Consider the following 19,587-nt stretch of genomic DNA (forward strand, 5'->3'; position numbering starts at 1 on the left):
AGATGAAAAATTGGTAGAGAAATGAACAAAATACCTTAGTCTTGATGAGTACACAGAAGGTACTGAAAAGAAGCCTGCCTCATCATGCCAAATCTGAGACTTGGAGGGTGGTTTATACACATTCCATTTTCTCTCACTTTCCAGAAGGGTCAGTAATGATTACATAACATGAAATGTCTCCTAGAAAATTCCAGTGTGAACAATTTAGCACTGGAATGTGTCCTGGAACGTGGAGTAAGGCAAAGCCACATACTCAAAAACTTTACACTTGTACACTAGGACTGTGAAAAACCTGGCTACAATTTCATGAGGACTGAGCTGGTAGCTCTATGTATGTGTCTGTGTATAGGTGGATGCATGTGTGTGTCTGTATTGTATTCAAGTATATTTTTATGTTCACACTGGTATACATGGGTGTGGAGGCCAGTCCTTAGGAGCTGTCATCTTGTTTTTCTGAGACAGGGCCATCCCTTACCTTGGGGCTCCTGGTAAGGCTAGGCTGGCTGGCCAGCAAGCCACAGGACTTCTTTTGTCTTTGCTTCCCCTGTGCTGGCATTACAAGCATATGCCACTAAGCTTGGGCTTTGGGGTTCTTGCGCTTGGCTGACTGGGCCTTCCTCAGTCCTGAGCCGGCAAACTCTTACCCATTCTGTTGCTTCATCATCTTCACTTCTGCAGTCTCCATAACAAGAGCTCTTGGCTACTCCATCCTGGGGGCCTTTCTTTAGTACCCGTATTCCCTGCAGGTCCAGACGCCGCCCCTTCATTTCCAGTGCTCCCCCAAAGCCTTCCAGAGGCCAGGCCTGCTGAAACTCATCCACCAAAGCCAGTATCTCTTCAGACATCTTTGTTTCGTCTGACTTCTCCACCTCGTCAGAACCATTGCTCTCCTCGACCACAGTGCCTGCAATTCAAGGGGTTGTGTGGTCAAGTTTCATAACGTTCTCTCAAGTACCATGTGGCTCAAACCTTGTTTTTAGAGACATTTTGGTTCTGCTTAGAGGCACAGCTATGGTGCCCACTTTCATTGAATACCACCCAGCATCTTCAAACCTCAAAACAGAACACCATCTTTGCCATTTAGCCTTTGCCAAAAGCTGGCCAGAAAGTACTGGAAGGAGCCAGAAGGCAGGCAGCCATGGATGGTGTCACCAGTGAGAGGACAGCTGTGGCACACATTATTTGTTTTGAAAGATCACCTGCTCAACATACAAAACACAGATGGCAAAGATGTGTTTATTCTGCTATTTGTTGACGATGTAGATCCTGTAAACTTTATTCAGTTACCATGAAACAGTTACATATCCAGTCCACAGAGCTTGCTTCGCTGTCTGAACTGAACAACGTGTTAGTAGAAAAGGCTCCAGTGAAAGCTTCTGTTTTCAGTAATGGCTATTATAAAAATAGCCATATCATAGTTTAATGTCTTTAAAATTGTTATGAAGGTATTGTTTATACTGCTCAAGTATTTAGGGGCTCCCACAGTCTCTCTTAGTGGAATATGCTAGCAAAAATTTTCTCAAGAATTGAAATGTTTGTCTTATGAAGCTTACAACCTTCAAGTTCTACCCTGTGCTTAGAAGGCTCAGAAATGAATATTCTGAGTTTCTTAAAATAATGTTTTCCTTTGCTAAATTGTTTATTACACAGTCTTTGCTATTTATTTTGAATTAATTGCTGTGCCTGTCTCATCCCTTTTAGAAGTGGATAGGGTATAAAAACAAAGAGTGAAATGCCTCCTTTTATAACAAGCACCCACTGCTTACCCTGAGAGCACTGGCTTGCCTGCCAATGCCAGTTCATTAGTCCTTCAGTTGGCAATTCCAGCTTGTTCAGAGATTAGAAAACATGGTGTTAACAAGGCTAGTGTCAGGACTCTCACATACATATGACCTGCTCTTTAGCCATAGAAAATCTTGGCATTAGTCTCTAGGGTGTGTGTGTGTGTGTGTGTGTGTGTGTGTGTGTGTGTGTGTGTGTGTGTGTTTGTGTGCGTGTGTGTGTAGTGGCTAGACTGGGAAGCATGGCTGATGACCACAGCAGAAAGCAACTCTGTACAAGGTCAGTGGTGTTACCCTCTGCTTTGCTGGCACCTCTGCCGTCTGTCCCAGTTTCTATTGTGGAGCATGGATAGCCTGAGGTCAAGCAGTGATTCTTCCTTGGGAAAGCTGGAAGGTGCTATTTATGACCACGTTACTTCAAACCATACTGATATTATTTCAAGTAAGTTTCTCTTACATTTCCGAAGCCATCTGCTGCTTTCTACCGCTCTTTGTGATTACTGCCAGTACTCCGAGAGAGGGATCTAGGTTTGCCAAAACCTGTTCATGCTTCAGGATACTGAAACAGAAGTGGCTGGTTGTTGTGTACATCATGTGGCCAGTGATATACCTGTAGGCTCACAAAGATCTAATTTCAAGGCTCTATCTTGCTATGATATTTCTTATCTCCACCACTGGGCCCAGCTCACAGCAGACCCCGATAGCTGTGGAAGACAGTAATGGGAGCTCAGAGCAATCTATGGATGATGTTCTTGAGGATCTGCTATTCTTGTCTTCTTCTGTCCTGCAGGCAACTGAAGACTTGTTTTGTTTTGTTTTGTTTTTTAAGACAGGGTTTCTCTGTGTAGCCTTGGCTGTCCTGAAACTTACTTTATAGAGCAGGCTGACCTCAAACTCAAGAGATCCACCTGCCTCTGCCTCCCGAGTGCTGAGATTAAAGATGTGTTCCATCATCACCCGGTGGAACTGAAGACTTTTACCTTCTGAGGTGGTCACGTAACAAAAGTGCAGAGCTTACCCAGCTGAATGGCAACCAACATAAAACTAGGCTTCACATCAGCCTGGAAAACAGCTGGAGAGAGCTGCCACTGGGAACCCCCAAAGCAATGTAAATGGAAGCACTGCCTGGCATCTGACTCAGCTGTCTTTACTGGTTCCTTATCTGATTCTCAGCATCTTTTCCTTTCTCCTCCTATGTCTGTGACACTCAAAGGATCCATTCATCCAATTCTGAGATAGGAAAGGAAAGAGTCTTTGAAAAGTTTCATCCAGCAAGACAGGTGGCTTTTGGCAAAGGGAGAATGCAGACTCCTCTCAGTGTCGAGTCAGACTGCATGTGGAGGCAGTGCTGGTTAGCCAGTAGGCAAGAACGCAGAGGTATTTTTTGAATAACAATTGATGTGGGAGGACCCAGCTAATTCAGTGTGGTTGGTGGCAGCCCTGAGAGGGCGCCTGAGCAAGCAGCACTTCTCTGTGGCCTCTGCTTCAGTTCCTGCCTCCAGGTTCCTGCCTTGACTTCCCTGCAGGATGGAAACGTAATGTGAAATAAGTCCGTTCTCTGCTAGTTGCTTTTGGTCTTGGTGTTTATTACAGCAATGAAAACCCCACCTACAACACAGGCTGTTCCTAGAATGCTTTCTTTCTTTCAGTGATGGCTATTATGTGAAAACATCCTTGTAGTTTACCTGCAAAAATGTCTATGAACACATTTTTTAAGGTCATTGCTTCTCCCTATTCCGGTCATGTGGCTATGGACACATTTAGCATTAAACAACTATATAATTTAAACTTCTCAGAGAGAGAGTGTGGGGCATGCATTTGATAATGGAAGCCAGTATTCAAGTGAAGAAAGGCCTTGGAATTGCTTCAGGCATCCAGTGAGCCATTCCAAAGGGTGAGCCACGGTGGCAGCAGTTCTTAGGGAAAAACCCCAGACACACAGTTTATATTATTCCTCGGGTGGGATGGTTGACACATGGGCTGTATGCTGTGGTCAAGGGAAGCTGGTGTTTATTTATTTAGCTTTTCCCATCTCTGTGTCTATCTCTGCCGTAAGCAATTTTGATGGCAGCAAAAAGCAAATGAAGGATTTTGATCCTGACAGATTAAATATAACTAATCAACAGTAAACTTCAAAACACAAAGCTATATACATTTGAGACAATTGAAAATTTTTATAAGAAAAGTGACCTGAATGCAATCACACAATGCTTCCCAAAGAAAGGTAGGGTTCTGTAGGAGGATTTAGACAAAGCAGCAGCCTGGGGGGACTTTCTAAAAAGAACATGTGTGCTGGCTCCTGTACTCGTGGACCAAAGTAGATATGCACGCAGGATCGAGGAAGACATGTGTGAAAGTACTACTAATTGCAAGTTAATTAGAACCAAGCTCATAGATAGGCAGTGAGCCAGCGTGATTTGGAGGTGACTTTAAGACTCGCTGGTGGAGTCTGGAGGAGGGGTTCTTACACAACCAGCCTCTTGTGCCTTAAGCAGAGTGACAGGGAAGTATGTGAGAAGAGGAGGAGGAGGAGGATAGCCCAGGTCTAGGAATGGTGAGCCGGCTGGTGAAGGCGTGGGAGGCGAGGGACGAGAAAGGGCAGAACACGGAACTAGAAAGGACAAAGGAAGCTGGGTGTGGGGATGCAAAGAGAACTTTGGAGGAATTAATAGGATACGTTTAACTATGACTTCAAGGTTTTAAAGTCTCATGAAAATTAGTAGGCTTCTGTACGAGGTGGCTGTCAGTTCCCAATCTGAGGATTAGAACAGAACACTGTTTGCAGACAGTGGAGTGAGGGGAAGGCGAGGGAGAGTTAGGATGTAACACATTTACCAGATAACTTGTTGCAGCATTTGCTGCTGGCGCATAGCAGTGTGCTGAGGGCTGGAGTATCACAGCCCATGGACCTTAAAGAGCAGGTGAGAATGAAGGGAGAACTTCTCTGCAGATACTGCCGAGCACTGTCCTGTACAGATGCCCTCTATAGCTGGCAATACAACCTTCCGTGTGGGGACAGGTCTGGATTGTGGAGGAATCTCAGATTTTGAATAACACTCCAGCAAGCAGCAGGAGTAGACTCTGGGCTTGGAGCCCATGGGGCAGATGGTGTGATATACACTGAAACAGAGGCTGACACCCACGCCTCCAGTTTTCCTTCATCTTCTTTAGCAGGCACTATTTTCACTTGGGAAATGAAGGATAAATATTGTGACGCGGAAGAAAACTTAAGTACCCACAGTGGGGGTCACATGGGTTCACATTGAGTTTCAGCCATGTTATATATTCTGTCAAGAATGACAGAGTGGAGGTGCTGAGAATGTAAATTATCACATGTGGCCCAAAGTTCAATGAGAGAAGCTCAGCGCAATTTCTTAATGTTCTACAAACACATGGAAATTCAAGTTTAAGCCTGGGGCCTTAGTTTAAGTAGTTCCAAAGGGGACTGTGCTAATAGATGGAGACTTGGTGAAAGTCCCCAAAGCACATGTAATGAGGGACGGAGGAACTGAGGGTGACACAGTGGTGAGAATGGCAGCTGATAGACTCACTGCTCAAAAACAATCAGCTGAACAAATACTTTGCTAGGAAGACAACCAATTGCAGTGGGACAATTCTAAGGATGGAGATGAGAGTAGAAGCCACAGGATGTTGAAGGAAATGAGTACAGTGAGCTGACTTCGAAGAGCAGAGTAGGCAGGGGTAGCCATCTCCCAGCTAGGAGGGCATGACAATGATCGAAAACAAGACCATGGGCCTCATAAGGGGATCTTGTATTGAATCCGTGAAAGATGAAATGGCTCATCCAGGGAGAGATGGAGATCCAGATGCCCAAGGCAGCCACAGACTTGCAAGGGGCACCAGCTACTGAAAGAGAACAGAGCATGAGAGTGGGACTAAAGGCAGTGACTGCATTTGGTAAGATTCAGCAGTTACAGCTCGGGAAGAGGGGCTCCGAGAGAGCTTTAAGAAGCAGAAGACAGAAAGATGTATAGTAGATTCACAAAACATACATGGACAGTAAAGAGCCTAAAGGCAGTGAGTATTTAAATGACTTCAGACACTTCCTTTATGGTCTGGTCAGAGCAGTACTCGCCAGTGGAGCACCAAAACCAAACTGGTCTGTCTGAAGAGAGGATCATGCCACGCCATCCAGAGTGGCCTTGAGCTTGTTCTACAGCCTAACGTGACTTCAAACTCATGATTCTTTCTGTGTTAGCTTTTCAAGCCCTGGGATTACAAGTGAGCACCGCAAAGACCAGCTGAGTATATTTACTTTAAAAAAATTTTTTACTTAATTTTTTATTTCATATGTGTTGGTGTGAGGATATCAGATCCTCTGGAACTGGATTTATAGGCACTTGTGAACTGCCATGTGTGGGTGCTAGGATTGAGGCTGGGTCCTCTGGGAGAGCAGCCAGTACTCTTAACTGTGGGGCTATCTCTCTAGTCCTGTATATTTATTAATAATAATGATAACACATACATGACACAGACAAACTTGGTTCCAAATTAGGATGTAACCCAATGTAGGGCCCCAAGTAATACTGTCTGGTACCCTAGTGTCCTCCTCAAATGTCAGTGATCTGACTATGCAAGTCAGGTTGCAAAGCTGCAATCTGCTGGGGACTAACACACACACACACACACACACACACACACACACACACACACACACGCATACACTGGCATAAAACATCAGGACGATAGATAATCAGAGAGCAAGGCCTAGACTAAAGCACTCGCACTAAGGTAGGTAGGGAGAAATATGGTGTGTTTAGCAGAAAATAAAAACAACAACATGAGACCAGTGGTGCTCTTTCTCCTTCTATGGCAGTCAGTACAACAGGAGCAACAACTCAGAGGACAGTCCAGGAAAGCAAATGGGAATCTCCCTCAGGTGACACTGCTACCAATACTAGGGCTCCTTCAACTCACAGGTGTGTCAGGCTCAAGTTCTAACACCCGGCAGGTGGTGGAGTGAGGTCATGACATCAGTGTCTATGACTACAATGTCTTCCTTCTCCAGTGATGGCTGCCAGCAAGGGACGGTGGACCAGGGAAACAAGCACTAAGCCGTAATCTGAAAATGTAACAATGGTGTAGTTTTCACTCTCTTGCCAAAGTGAAATCTTAAAAAAAAAAAAGATACACGACTAAAGCATTTTCTTTTGTCTACAGAGAAGGATATGTTGGTATGTAAGTAGCCGAATGTACTTTTTTGACCAAGACTGACCTGTATTTGGAGATAATTTTTGTACTTCTTTTAGTAAAATATTCTACTCATTAAAATTATCTTATCAACTAAAAATAATGTTGTCACCCATCAAACCTCTATTTCTGAAGCTCACTAATAATGAGACCCCACGCATCAGGAGGCTGAATATGAATTTTAGATTTGCCACCCACTGACAATCTGAGGGAGCTACTGAACTTTTCCCTGAGCCTTAATTGGATCATCTATAAGGTGGGTTTAATAATATATATTTAATTAATCAGTACATTATGCATAATACTATGTAAATTATAAAATACCACCAAAAGGTAGGAATTACCATCACAGTAAATGGTCATCGGAGAGGACTTAACTATTTGTGTTTCTTAAATTTTTTTTCCCCAAAACAGACTTATCAAAATGTCTTTAATGTCTATAACTGGCTGTGTCTAAGAAGGCACACTCTTTATGGTAAAAAGCAGGACTTGTTATAACTGACAATCATGAGAGAGGCAGCCTCCTGGAGTGAACACGTGAACTGAACTTGTCCTCTTGTGGACATGTCATTGGTTCATAGATGATAAGCAAAAGAACTGATTATTGACACATGGCCAAGAAAAGTGAGTGCTGCAAGCGCTCACACCTCGCTCTGTGAGTAGAGTCAGCAGAGGAAAAAGGAATGTGCCTGAAGAGGTCTGCATCATGCTGACAGGGCCCAAGAAATGCCCTGTCCTAGTCAGGGTTACTATGGCTCATCCTAAGTATGGGGGCTCACTAGGACCACATCGGAACATGAAATTGAAGATATAGAAATGTTAGGTGAGCACTGTCTCGGGCAATGATGTGCTATACAAAAGGAAGATGGGCTAAAATTGTGGCTGGGTTTTATTTTGAATTGAGAGAGAAAAGTAATGACTAACATGGTAGTCATAAACATTTCGGCTACTACGGAATTGTAACTAGAATAGGGACTATGTCTATAAATAGGTCAAATACCCCTCAGCATGACTCAGTGTCGTTTCTGATGACTTGCAGTCCAAGCAACCGTGGGACATTCATGGAACTGTGTGGGTGTGCTGGTGCCAACAAAGACACGAGACTGCTGGGTACCATAGGAGAGTCATCGTAAATGAGCAAACTGACTGTCCAGCTTAAGAATAGATTCTTTTGAGTTGGTAAAGGTTTATTTTTCTTACAGTAGTATTTTCCTTAAATTCTGGTACTTTCTAATAGAGCTGGTCATTTGTTTTTTTTTTTTTTTTTTAAATCTCTAAGGGTGCAGGTCCTAGTGGGCAGAAACGACACCATCATTTACAGCAGTGGTGCTCTCCCCCAGGACTGACCTGCTTCTCCTACCCATGAGCTGTTAAATATTTAACAACAGGAGAAGAGATTTGTACTAGGATTTAAACATTTTATTTATTTATTTGGTACATGTGCACACATATGGACATGCGTTTCGAAGTGAAATGGTAACTTGTGGGGGTCAGTAGTCTCCTTGCATCATGTAGGTTCTGGGGATCAAACTAGACCATCAGCTTTGGCAGCAGCCATCCTACCAACCCTACTTGGCAAATATTTTAATTCAATCCACAAAATGCAAATACCGTCCTTAGTCAATAAATAGAAGATTTGATAGGGCTTGGTATTCAAAATGTTTATAATCTGTGTGTTGAAGAGAAGGCCTGTTGGTTGAGAGTGCTTGTGCAAGCAGGGAGTCTCAGTTCAGTTCCTAGTACCTATACCAAGTAGATCACAGCCACCTGTTACTCCAGCTCTGGAGGATCTATCAGCTTCTTCTGCATTTATGTGTCCCCCCCCCCACCCCCCGCCACACACACAGATAATTAAACATAATAAAAATAAACTATGCCTGGGATTGTGGGGCATGTATTTAATTCCAGCACTTGGGAAGCAGAGAGCGGAGTCTGTATAAGCTCAAGTCCAGCTGATCTACATAGAGAGAGGGAGAGTTCAAGGAATATAAGGACCACACAGTAAGATCTATCTCAGGAAAAACAACAACAACAACAACAACAACAACAACAACAACAACGGGCTGGAGAGTTATATCAAATGTTAAGAACACTTGATGCTTTTCCAGAGGACCTAGGTTACGTTCCCAGCACCCACGTGGCCCACAATCATATGTAATTCAAGTTTCAGGGAATCCAAAGTCTTCTTCTGGCCTCCAGGGCACCAGGCAAGCATGTGATACTCATACATACACACAGGCAAAACACTTACATACATGAAACAATAAGTAAAAAAAAAAAAAAATTAGCAGCTAGGGAGATGGTTTAGCAGCTAAGAACACTGACTGCTCTTCTAGAAGATCTGGGTTTGTTCTCCAGCACCCACATGGCAGCTCACAAGCCTCTGTAACTCCAGTCCTGGGGATTCTAATGCCTTCTTCTGGCTTCTACAGGCACCACATGTATATGGTGCACAAACACACATGCAGGATGCAGGCACAACATGTATCTCTCTCTCTCTCTCTCTCTCTCTCTCTCTCTCTCACACACACACACACACACACACACACACACACAAATAAGTAAATCTTATATTTTTGGTTGTGAGCCTAGCCTTTAATGGATGAGCCATCTCTCCAGCCCAAGAATAAGTAAATCTTAAAACAACCCAAAAGCTTTTGGTAAAAGCTCATAATCTGATGGGAGCCAAGGCACACAAACTATTTACAATAAATGTAATGTGTTCTATAAAATGGAGGAACAAGATAACAGATGGAGTTCCTTATGTTTGGAAACCTTTGTGAATGCTTCTCAGAGAAGGTAACATTGGAAATGTACAGGCTCTATCTCCCTCCCTCCCACCCTCCCTCTGTAGACAGCATCATCTCTCCAGGCTGGCCTTCAACTCCCTATGTAGCTGATATGTGAAGCTCCATGCCCAGGGTATGCAGTGCTTGGGAACAAAGCCAGGACTCTGTGTATTTTAGGCCACCACTACCAACTGAGCTGCATGCCCAGCCCAGGATTTGTCCATTTACAGCAAAGCTTTTGCAGAGGTCTTTATCAGTCAGTGTGAAAGCTATGGAGTCTCAAAAGCCTGGCCTGAGAGGGGAATGGGATATTGTACTTCCTGCCAAATGATACAGTTGCCAAGAGGATGGGGGCCAAAGTGTCTCACAACACACATTAATTTAGATTCTCATGATACATAATAGAGAGCTACTGAGAAATTTGTTAGGAAACTTACCTGATCAGAACTGCATTTCAGAAACAACTCTTTGGACACATCAAAAATCAGTAACAATGGCTGCTTCTGCTTTGAAACTTCTGCTTTAATTCTGTGAATTATCTTGCTCTCTTTCTGTCTGTTTCCTGTACACGCAAAGGCATGTGCACACAATGCTCCCTCATATAATTCTATATATATGCTCACACAGAGATAGTTGTATACACAAGATCAAAGGCTATGGTTAGGAAAGCAGATTAAGAGGAAAGGCAGAGTGAAGATAGCCTGAGTCAGTAGCAGAGAGAGAGTAGAGGAAGAAATGAGAGCTTTAACAGGTCTTAAGAAACTGAGGTACAAGGGGCAGGTCCCATGAAAGTCTGTACCTACCAGGAAAGTGGGATAGAGGTGAGGACATCCTATTGAGACTCTAGGTGAGAAAAATATAGGGGATAGGGAAGTAGGTGGATCCAGAGGGTCCTAGAAACCTACAAGAGGAACATTATGATGGGGGGATCTGAGCCCAGGGGTTCTGCTTGATCAATGGCACCAACCAAGGACAAAACGTGCAATCATCATCAAACCCCTACCCAGATCTAACCAAGGGACAGAACATTCTCCACAGTTAAGTGGAGACTGGGGACTGACTTTCACAGGATCTCTGGTGCCCCATATTTGGCCATGTCCCTTTGTTGGGGAGGCCCAATGGCACTCGGAGGAAGGATAACGGACTACCAAGAAGAGACTTGATATCTTAGCACCATATTCAGGGGGAGGAGGTCCCCCTCAGTCACAGTCATAGGGAAGGGGGATTGGGGTGAAAGTGGGAGGGAGGGAGGAATGGGAGGATGCATGGGATGGGATGGAAAATGAGATGTAATATGAATTATTTTATTTTTCAATAAAAATGTGTTAAACAAAACAAAACAAAACAAAACAAAAACAAGAAGAAACTGAGGAAATAAACTGGGACTTGGGTGAATGGAGCTGCAGTCACAGAACAGGATATGGGAAATAGACCAAAGTCAAGTCAAGTTCGACAGTAGACTCATTAGAATAAAGCACCTGTAAATCAAGATAAGGAGCCTACAAGATCAGACTGGAGCTGTGGGGAAGCCTTAGCTCAAGCATAGCCTGGGAATCACTAGGGAGGCATTGCAAGGGCAGGACAGAAGAGCAAGGGCAGGACACAGCATAGAGTCAAGGATCAAAACTGAGCTATATGCCCAGCCCAGGATTTGCCCATTTAAAGCAAAATATTTGCAGAGGTCACTATCAGTCTGTGTGAAAGATAAGGAGCCTTACAAGCCTGGCCTGAGAGAGGCCAGTGAAAGTGAGGAAAGTGAAAGCAGGCCAGGGTCAAGAGCAAAGATTCTAGAAGCTATAAAGACTTTCCTTTCGCTAGTGACTCACTCCATGGAGTGAGAACATTGAGAAGGAAGACTGTACACGCACGAGCGTGGTCTGCTCTAGCATAAGAGGATTAAAGTGGATAAAAAGTATGAAGAGCCCTCTCCCACTACAATGTCCCCTGCCTCACTGTTTGATGGTCACCTTCCTGACTCTATATGAGTGGCTGTTACAAGAAGCAAACAAACTCCTGAGAAGAGGGAAGAGCATACGCCTGGTGTTTGGGAATTGATTTTCCCACAGAAGCACAGCTCACGTCAAATCAACTTACTTTCAAGTCTAAGGGCATCGGAGTCCCTCCCTGAGTTCTCAACAGAATGCCCAGGGTCCTCCTCTGCTCCTCGTTCAGAGGGCTCTTCTTCAGCAGCATCCAGTGACTGTGGGTTGTCAAAATATTTCTGTTTGTCATGGCTGTTGTCCAGGGTTTTCTCATGACAATGACCTCAATGACAAGAGACACAGATACACACATTAGAAACATCTCTCAAGTTGCCTCATAATGTAAGGTCCCAAAACCTCAAGAGCAAAAGGTGATAATGCAAAAATCAGTACATAGGAGTATACACGTGACTCGAGATTTTGCACTGAAATTCAAGTTTTGGCTGCTATGCTATTGTAAGAATTAAAGATTTTGGTGAAAAGCTGGCAGGTGACAAAGATCAAGCTTCAAGATCTTGTTTTATCCATCCTTGTAAAATTCTTCCTCAAAGCTAAGAATAATATAAAAAGTGAGAGATGTAGAGCCTGCATATATCTGAGAATAATGAATTATAGAGAAATATACTATTCTTTCATGTAGCTCAAAATGAGACACACTGAAAGGTGAGGGATCATTTGAAGAGTTATAGGTGCTAAACACCTAAGGATTAGAGGAGAGTGGCAGCAATCCCACAGCAAGCCCACAATGTGATTGGGTACCTGCTTTTCTTTTAGATAACTCGTTCTGGCTCTGTGGGTAAAGTTCTAAGAACAAAATGACAAATCCTGAATGAGATTCTGGCATTGCTAGCTACCTGCTTGACTCACACAGTGGGAATGATTTCACTACGGTTGTGCTGTTGAGCTAAAGGACTTGTTCCTATCAGCAATGTCTGTTAACAGGAAAAACTCCCTGACGGTTTTCTGTGCCACAGTATGTATGTCTGATGTGGAATAACCAGCCTATGATACCTCTTCATTGCCACTGTTTATTCCAGATGCTCTTGTTATTGAATGGGTGTCTTTTATCATCCCTTCTGTACATGGTCACTGAAGATGTAGTCACTGGAAGGCCACAGATTCTTATTAGAAACAACCATTTGGTTAAGAATATGTAAATTTACATAAGAAAATGTAAATCTGGAGAGATGGCTCAGAGGTTAAGAGCACTGACTGCTCTTCCAGATGTCCTGAGTTCAATTCCCAGCAACCACAGGGTGTCTCATAACCATCTATAGTGTGATCTAATGCCATCTTCTGTCATACAGGCAGTGAACTGTATACATAATTTTAAAAAAGAATATGTAAATCATATGGCATTATGGCCAAAGCCAAGGATTCAGTTTCAAGAGTTTCACCTTTCAAGCAACTTACAAGCAGCTTGGGAAGACAGCAAATAGAAGACAAACAATGCTGAGGCGGCATGGTGTGCCAAGTCAGTCCTTCCAAGACAACACTTTGAGGAGCCATAGCTTCAATTTTGAAGCAATCCAACAAGCCTACAGAAAGAGGGAACTGCAAGGAAACATGCCAGTATTTATGGAACACTTGGTATTTTTTTATCCTTCCAATTAGCCCTTATAAAAACTGTTCAGTGTCTTCGTTTTAGACCCAGGGAGACTGATTCTTAGTGAAAATAATAATAGTTCAAACTAAGCTAAGTGGCAAATCTGGAATTTGGACCAGACCTATCATCCTCTACTTAGAAGTCCTTCTAACAGAGAAGATGTAAGGCAGTTTGTAGGCAAAGAAAAAAGTATGCTGGAGTCAAAGGAACAGGAATTCTCCTTGTGCGTAGGAGGTCACTGAAGCACAACCTGGCAGACAAAGTGTGTGTGTTTGTGTGTGTGTGTGTGTGTGTGTGTGTGTGTGTGTGTGTCCATGGAAGGCCAATAGGAAGGGAGCATGAACAGTGGAAACCGCAGACTTTCTCTTCACTCCACTCTTGAAGGACAGAGGATACCAATTTGTATCTGCCTGTTTTCACCATCTGGTGTGAACAGTTATGTACAGAGTCCTAAGCATAGCAATACTGAAATGAAATGCAATATGCACCAGTCTCCACACCCGACTGATTCATACTTCCCAGAGACTATTCTTGATTTGGATATAAGTAAGCATGGCTATTAAAAGCAGAAAGGAAATATTGATGATAAGAATATGACTAAACACATTTTATATCTTGACTCAGGCTGTATAAACCGTAATATTATCAAAGCAAAGGCTGATTCAGTTTTCTAAAGCTATCACATCACCTTGCTTCTCTTCTCCTTCCCTTCCTACTGTAAAACATATTTCATCATTTAAAGTATCTGCAATGAAGAATATCTCAGTAGCACCTGTAAGGTCTGATCTTCAAAAGACCTCAAAGCTAAAATTGGTCTTCCTGAATAGCCTCAAACCTAGACACTTCTGGGAAGCAACATCTGTGAAGATGAAGAATGTCTTGCCGTCTAAATCACAGGCCCAGGCCGGTATCTCTCAGAGGGCAGCAGAAGAGGAGCAGGAAGAACAGGAAGTTATTTTGTATAAGGCATTTCTTAGCAGCACAGAAGCATCAGAACAGCCCAGTGAAAAGCAAATGCTTTAAGTATTAAGAATGGCCGGGGATGGCGAGATGGCCTGTGGTTAGGAGCACCTACTCACCTTGCAGAGGACCTGAGTTCATGTCGGGTGGCTCACAACCACCTGTAACTCCAACTTCAGGGGGATCTAAGGCCTCTAGTTTCCTTAGGTACCAGCTTTTACTTAGGCACTCTGCTTTTAATACCCACACACAGACACAACGCACACATAGTTAAAAACTAAATCTTAAAAAAGATGAACTATTAATGCTACCTTTCTTATGTCAGTAGTTAAGAGACAGAAAGGACTTGAGTTAACTGTGATTTGTCTAAGTAGCTGGGCTACTGGCAAGTTAAGTTGGTTAACTTTAAAACCACATTTCCAGTCATCTGGGGGTGATCTGGGGAGTGTTAATGAAACACTTTAGAAAGACTAAAATCTGTGTTCTCTAGACTACAGTACACTTCTGTTCCAACTCAGAGGAAAACTGACAAACCTTGAAAAACACTACTTAATTGTCTGGTAGATTATGTTCTTATTAAAGATAAGAAAGTATTGGATGCAGCACCACAAAGAAACACCCCAAAAAGATGGGCACGCTGAAGCAGGACGATGCTGAATTTGAGGCCAACATGAATTACACAGTGAGACAGATAGACAGACATACATACAGAGGAAGTAATAACAGCGTCTTCTGTACACAGCATTTACTTTGTGCTAAGGTAAAAATGAAAACACTCTATGGCTTAGACCGACCTTGAAATGTATGCTGTAATTCATGAAAAGAAACCTCATGATTTAGCTGAGATGCTTTAGCTAACAAGGTCCCAGGTGAAAGACAGCATTCTTCTATGCATAGTGCTTTGGGATTGCTTACAAAGCATTTCCATCTAATTCAATTCTCACTCCATTTTCTTAGAAGTTGCAGACTGTAAAGCAGTCCCAGCTAGGCAGGAAACTCCAAGGAAGGCACTTCTAGTTCCAGAACTGTGGTGGGAGCTTCTGCAATGCAACACCTTTCCTCCGTACGGTGTGCCTGCTGCACACTGGGGTTATACAGTGACATAGCTTAGGAGGGTGCTGTGGAAAAGAGAACTAGTAAATGCTTGTTGTCAAAGTGTAAGCCATTTGAGGGAAAAAGGCGCAACTGATTTTGTGGGTAATATTTCAAAGTAAATTAAGTTCTCAAGCGGTCCTGTCATTTCTAAAGTTAGGCAAACCTCTTTTCTTCTCATTAATTCTGTTCACCAAGTTCCTAGAAGACTACTTTCCATTTCCTAACAGGAGCTACCCTGTACATGCTAAGGTACATTGGAGGCAGTGTGGTATTCACACACATAAGCCTGCACCAGGACGGTGAGGCATAAACATCAAGAATGAGGCCAGCCAGACTATGGAGCAAGACTCTGGAACTGTCAGCCAAGTGACTACAGCTGATTTCATGGAGAAGATGGCTCAGTTCTCGTGGCATGATCATGGTCAGGAACACAGTGTGGAAATAGATTTCCTGGGTGCAAATTCTGTCTTTAGAAGTGCTGGTATTAAAGAGGAGGGGGTTAGTCAGACGTGGAGGGGCACACCTGTAATCCTAGCATGCAGGGAGGCAGAGGCAGGAGGATCTCTGTGTGTTCGAGGCCAGCCTGTTCTACAAAGTGAGTCCAGGACAGCCAAGGCTACACAGAGAAACCCTGAAGAACAAGCAAACAAGCAAGCAAGCAAACAAACAAACAAAAACCAGGGGGTTACTTTCAGTATCTTTTTGCATCAGTGCCCTCATCTGTAAACTGAGCTTAAAAATAGCATGGCTTTACCTGTTTGTTGTGAATTGAATGTAAAGAGAGACCATAGCGAGTATAGGATAAGCTGTTGCTATTAAGTATTTTCCCTTGAGGAGGCCTGGTGGCACTCAGAGGAAGGACAGCAGGGTACCAAGAAGTGACTTGATACTCTATGAGCATTTAAAGGGGGAGGAAGTCCCCCTCAGGCACAGTCATAGGGGAGGGGAGTAGGGGGAAAGTGGGAAGGAGGGAAGAATGGGAGGATACAAGGGATGGGATAACAATTGAGATGTAATATGAATAAATTAATAAAATATTTTTTAAAAAGGCAAGCATACCTGCCACAGCCTACTGAAATAAATAATTTGTCCATTTGTCAAATGTTTAAAAAAAAAAAGTATTGTCTCCTTGAAAAGTCACAAAGGAACAAGAAGCACTCCTGGAATGATTGGTCTTTAAAACAAGGTCTTTTAGCTTTGGCCATTGCAGAATCTTAGTATAACCCACTGACTACTAGAAGTCACTGAGGTACAGGCCTAACTTGTGTGTGTGTATATATGTGTGTGTGTGTGTGTGTGTGTGTGTGTGTATGTATAGGTGCTGAATGAAGAGCTCTTACCAGACTTTGAGGAAAACCAGCAAACAATTCAGCTAAAACTGCTCCGTATTTCTGAGCCTCATGGCATGTGTTACCAGTTAGCCTCACAATAGCCCTATAGTCTCCGAGGGACACTGTAAGAGTGAGAGCATCACTTTGCAACACAAACCCTAAGGATGGACACCACATGAAGGAAGCTCAGCCTACACTTAGCTCAGTGCATGCCAGCACCACCCTCAAGATTACTGATAACCATCAGAGCTTCACACAAATCCTAACACCTGTTCCCCTCCCAAACAAGAGCACTGCTTTCAAGTGTATAGTGAATTCTCAAGACACAATAGTTGAACTGATTTGTAATGGGAGCTAGAATTTGAAGGAAAAGTTGACCATGGAAAAGTGGACTTTGTCAATGATGGAATATTTCTAGGGTCTTGCTCTAACAGCGTAGGTTACACTGGACAGCTAATCTCCTTTCTTCAGGCTGTGAGATAAGTTACCTTATAGAAAGTATCCTGCGAGGTTCAGTTAAACATAAGCTACCTGAGGGGAAAATGCAGGTCCATTATCCTTTAACAGAGAGGAGTTACTTTCAATAGTTTTTGGGTCTTTTCCTCTTACCTTTCTACTCAAAATTATACACTTTTACAACTAAGTTTTGTTTTATAAATAGGTAACACAGAAACATCTCATGAATGTTTTAAAAACAAGTTATATCATTGTCTCATATTTATTCCCTTTGTAAACAATCTTTTAGAAGTAACATAATAAATCACTTCCTGAACAAAAATACAGCTTTCAGTTTTTTCATCATTCTTGTCAAGAAGTATTAACTACGGTGGCCTCCAGGCTATAGTACTAGAGTTAATGGGCAGGCTGCCAGAGAAAGGAAGACTCTTTACTGGCAACAGATGCCTTTGTGTCAGGAGAGGTGACAAGTGACAGCCCTGTGGATACCCTCACTTTCTAGAAATCCATGCCAGAAAAATCAAAGTTTGCCTTTGTCGAAGCCTTAGCACACACACTTTGACAAGTCAACAATCTATTTTTGTTAAGTTTCTTTATTTGGAATGAAGAGATAAGCTACTGCCCTTCTGTGCAGAGACTCAGGAAACAACACTAATGAGACCAGGTAAGAACTCAGGACACCTTGAATTGGGGAGAGCATGGAGTGCTTGCTAAGGACTGGTGAAGATGCCGCCTTTGCCCTATGCTGTCTTCTGTGTGAGGGAAACAAAGAAACGATTTTATCAGCAGGAATGCTTCCTTAGAGCTCTTATTCAGCACTTACTGCCCAATGAAATTCTTTGCAGGAACTTTAAAGTAATGGTTATATACTGACTGGCCTTAAAAGTGCACCGTCAGAGAGAAAGAAGCTATCTTTGACACTTGAAATTGGAAATCACGAGTGTACTCTGGGATTCCCTCCTGGTGAGGTGATTGAGTCAGAACAGAGTAGAAAAGAAAGAAAAAAAGAACTGTCAGAACAGAGTAGAAAAGAAAGAAAGAATTGAAGCACCTTATTCCCTCTCTCAATCTCTCTCTCTCTCTCTCTCTCTGTGTGCACGCGCATGCAAGTGCAAGTGTGTGCGTGTCTCTCTGTGTGTATATCTATCATATTACACATTCTGGAGTTGAATTCTATCCCAAGGTGAGGGGGACTGTTTGTCCATTTGGGGTTGAATTGATCTCTATTGTAGAGCAGAAAACAAAGAACTGGCTGTAGGTTTGGCCTCTTGTTCCTGTCACATGGCCTTTCTTTAAAGACCAAGCAAGGAGGTAAAGTTAGTGTCAATAGAGACAGAATCACAACATAGCTGTTAGAAACTACTTCAGTGATAAAATTCAAGCTCTGCCTTCAGAACTGTGAATGGCCAGATCATATCTCTAGTTAATAGCAGTCACTCATTAGAATCTTAGGAAAGTTCACTATGAGAAGATCTTCCATCCAGAAACTATATGGGAAAAGCTAACCACTACCCATAGCCATTATTATTTTTAATTTAATTTAAATATGGCATACTTTAAGTTGGGGAATTTTTCTTCAAGCTAGGATATTATTCAGCTGAATTCCTCAGAATTCCAGATTTATTCATAGATACTAATACTGAATCTGAATCAAGAGAAATTTGTTTGCAATGTATATTAAAAGCAATGGGAGCAGATTGAGAGAATATCAGCTCATCATGGGCAAGACTATTCTTTTTTTTTTTTTTTTTCTATTTTCCTCCCAAAGCAGGAGCCGCAGACTTTAAAAGCTCTACATGGACTGATACATGTTCCTATTTGTGGTTTCTATACAGCACTCTGGGTAAATAGGGATCTTACCTATTACTTTACCTTAATTACTTCTTACCATTGTTTTACACGGGCATTCTGACTATTCAGACCCAAGTATCATCAGCTACTACATCACTTAAGTAAGTATCCTAGACACAGGAGGAAGAGAGGACGTGATGGCCACGAAGGGAAAAGGCTTGGCTCCTGCTCTCAAGAAGCTTGGAGAATCATGCCATGCCACAATGACTGGTTACAATAGCACTTGTAATTAGCGGACCAGGAGCCAGATACAGTTGTGCACACTTTTAATCTCAACACTTGGGAAAGACAAGCAGGCAGATCTCTGTGAGCTCAAAGCCCAGACTGGTCTACAAAGCAATGGATGCTGGCCTGGAACAGCCAGTCAGGCTACACAGTGAGACCTTGTCTCAGAAAACTGCAATACCAAACCAAACCAAACAAAATAGGGGATCATATAAATCACAGGGCCTTCAAAGCTGGAGGAGTTGGTTTGTGGGGTGAGGATGTAAGATTGTGGAGTTATTGAAAACATGAGCAAATACA

General features: G+C 42.8%; 1 protein-coding gene across 1 annotated transcript in view; it reads right to left on the reverse strand.

The window, feature by feature from the left end:
* Ttc17 (tetratricopeptide repeat domain 17) overlaps nucleotides 1-19,587 on the reverse strand; it is a 104,810-nt gene that overhangs the window by 33,275 nt on the left and 51,948 nt on the right. Inside the window, exons 17-18 of the mRNA XM_051144204.1 lie at nucleotides 11,876-12,046; nucleotides 645-904 (exon numbers count right to left, since the gene is read on the reverse strand). Of these exons, the coding sequence (XP_051000161.1) occupies nucleotides 645-904; nucleotides 11,876-12,046 (431 nt within the window). The remainder of the gene's footprint in view (nucleotides 1-644; nucleotides 905-11,875; nucleotides 12,047-19,587) is intronic.

This window comes from Acomys russatus, chromosome 4 (genome assembly GCF_903995435.1).
Source record: "Acomys russatus chromosome 4, mAcoRus1.1, whole genome shotgun sequence".
Classification (NCBI taxonomy): domain Eukaryota; kingdom Metazoa; phylum Chordata; class Mammalia; order Rodentia; family Muridae; genus Acomys; species Acomys russatus.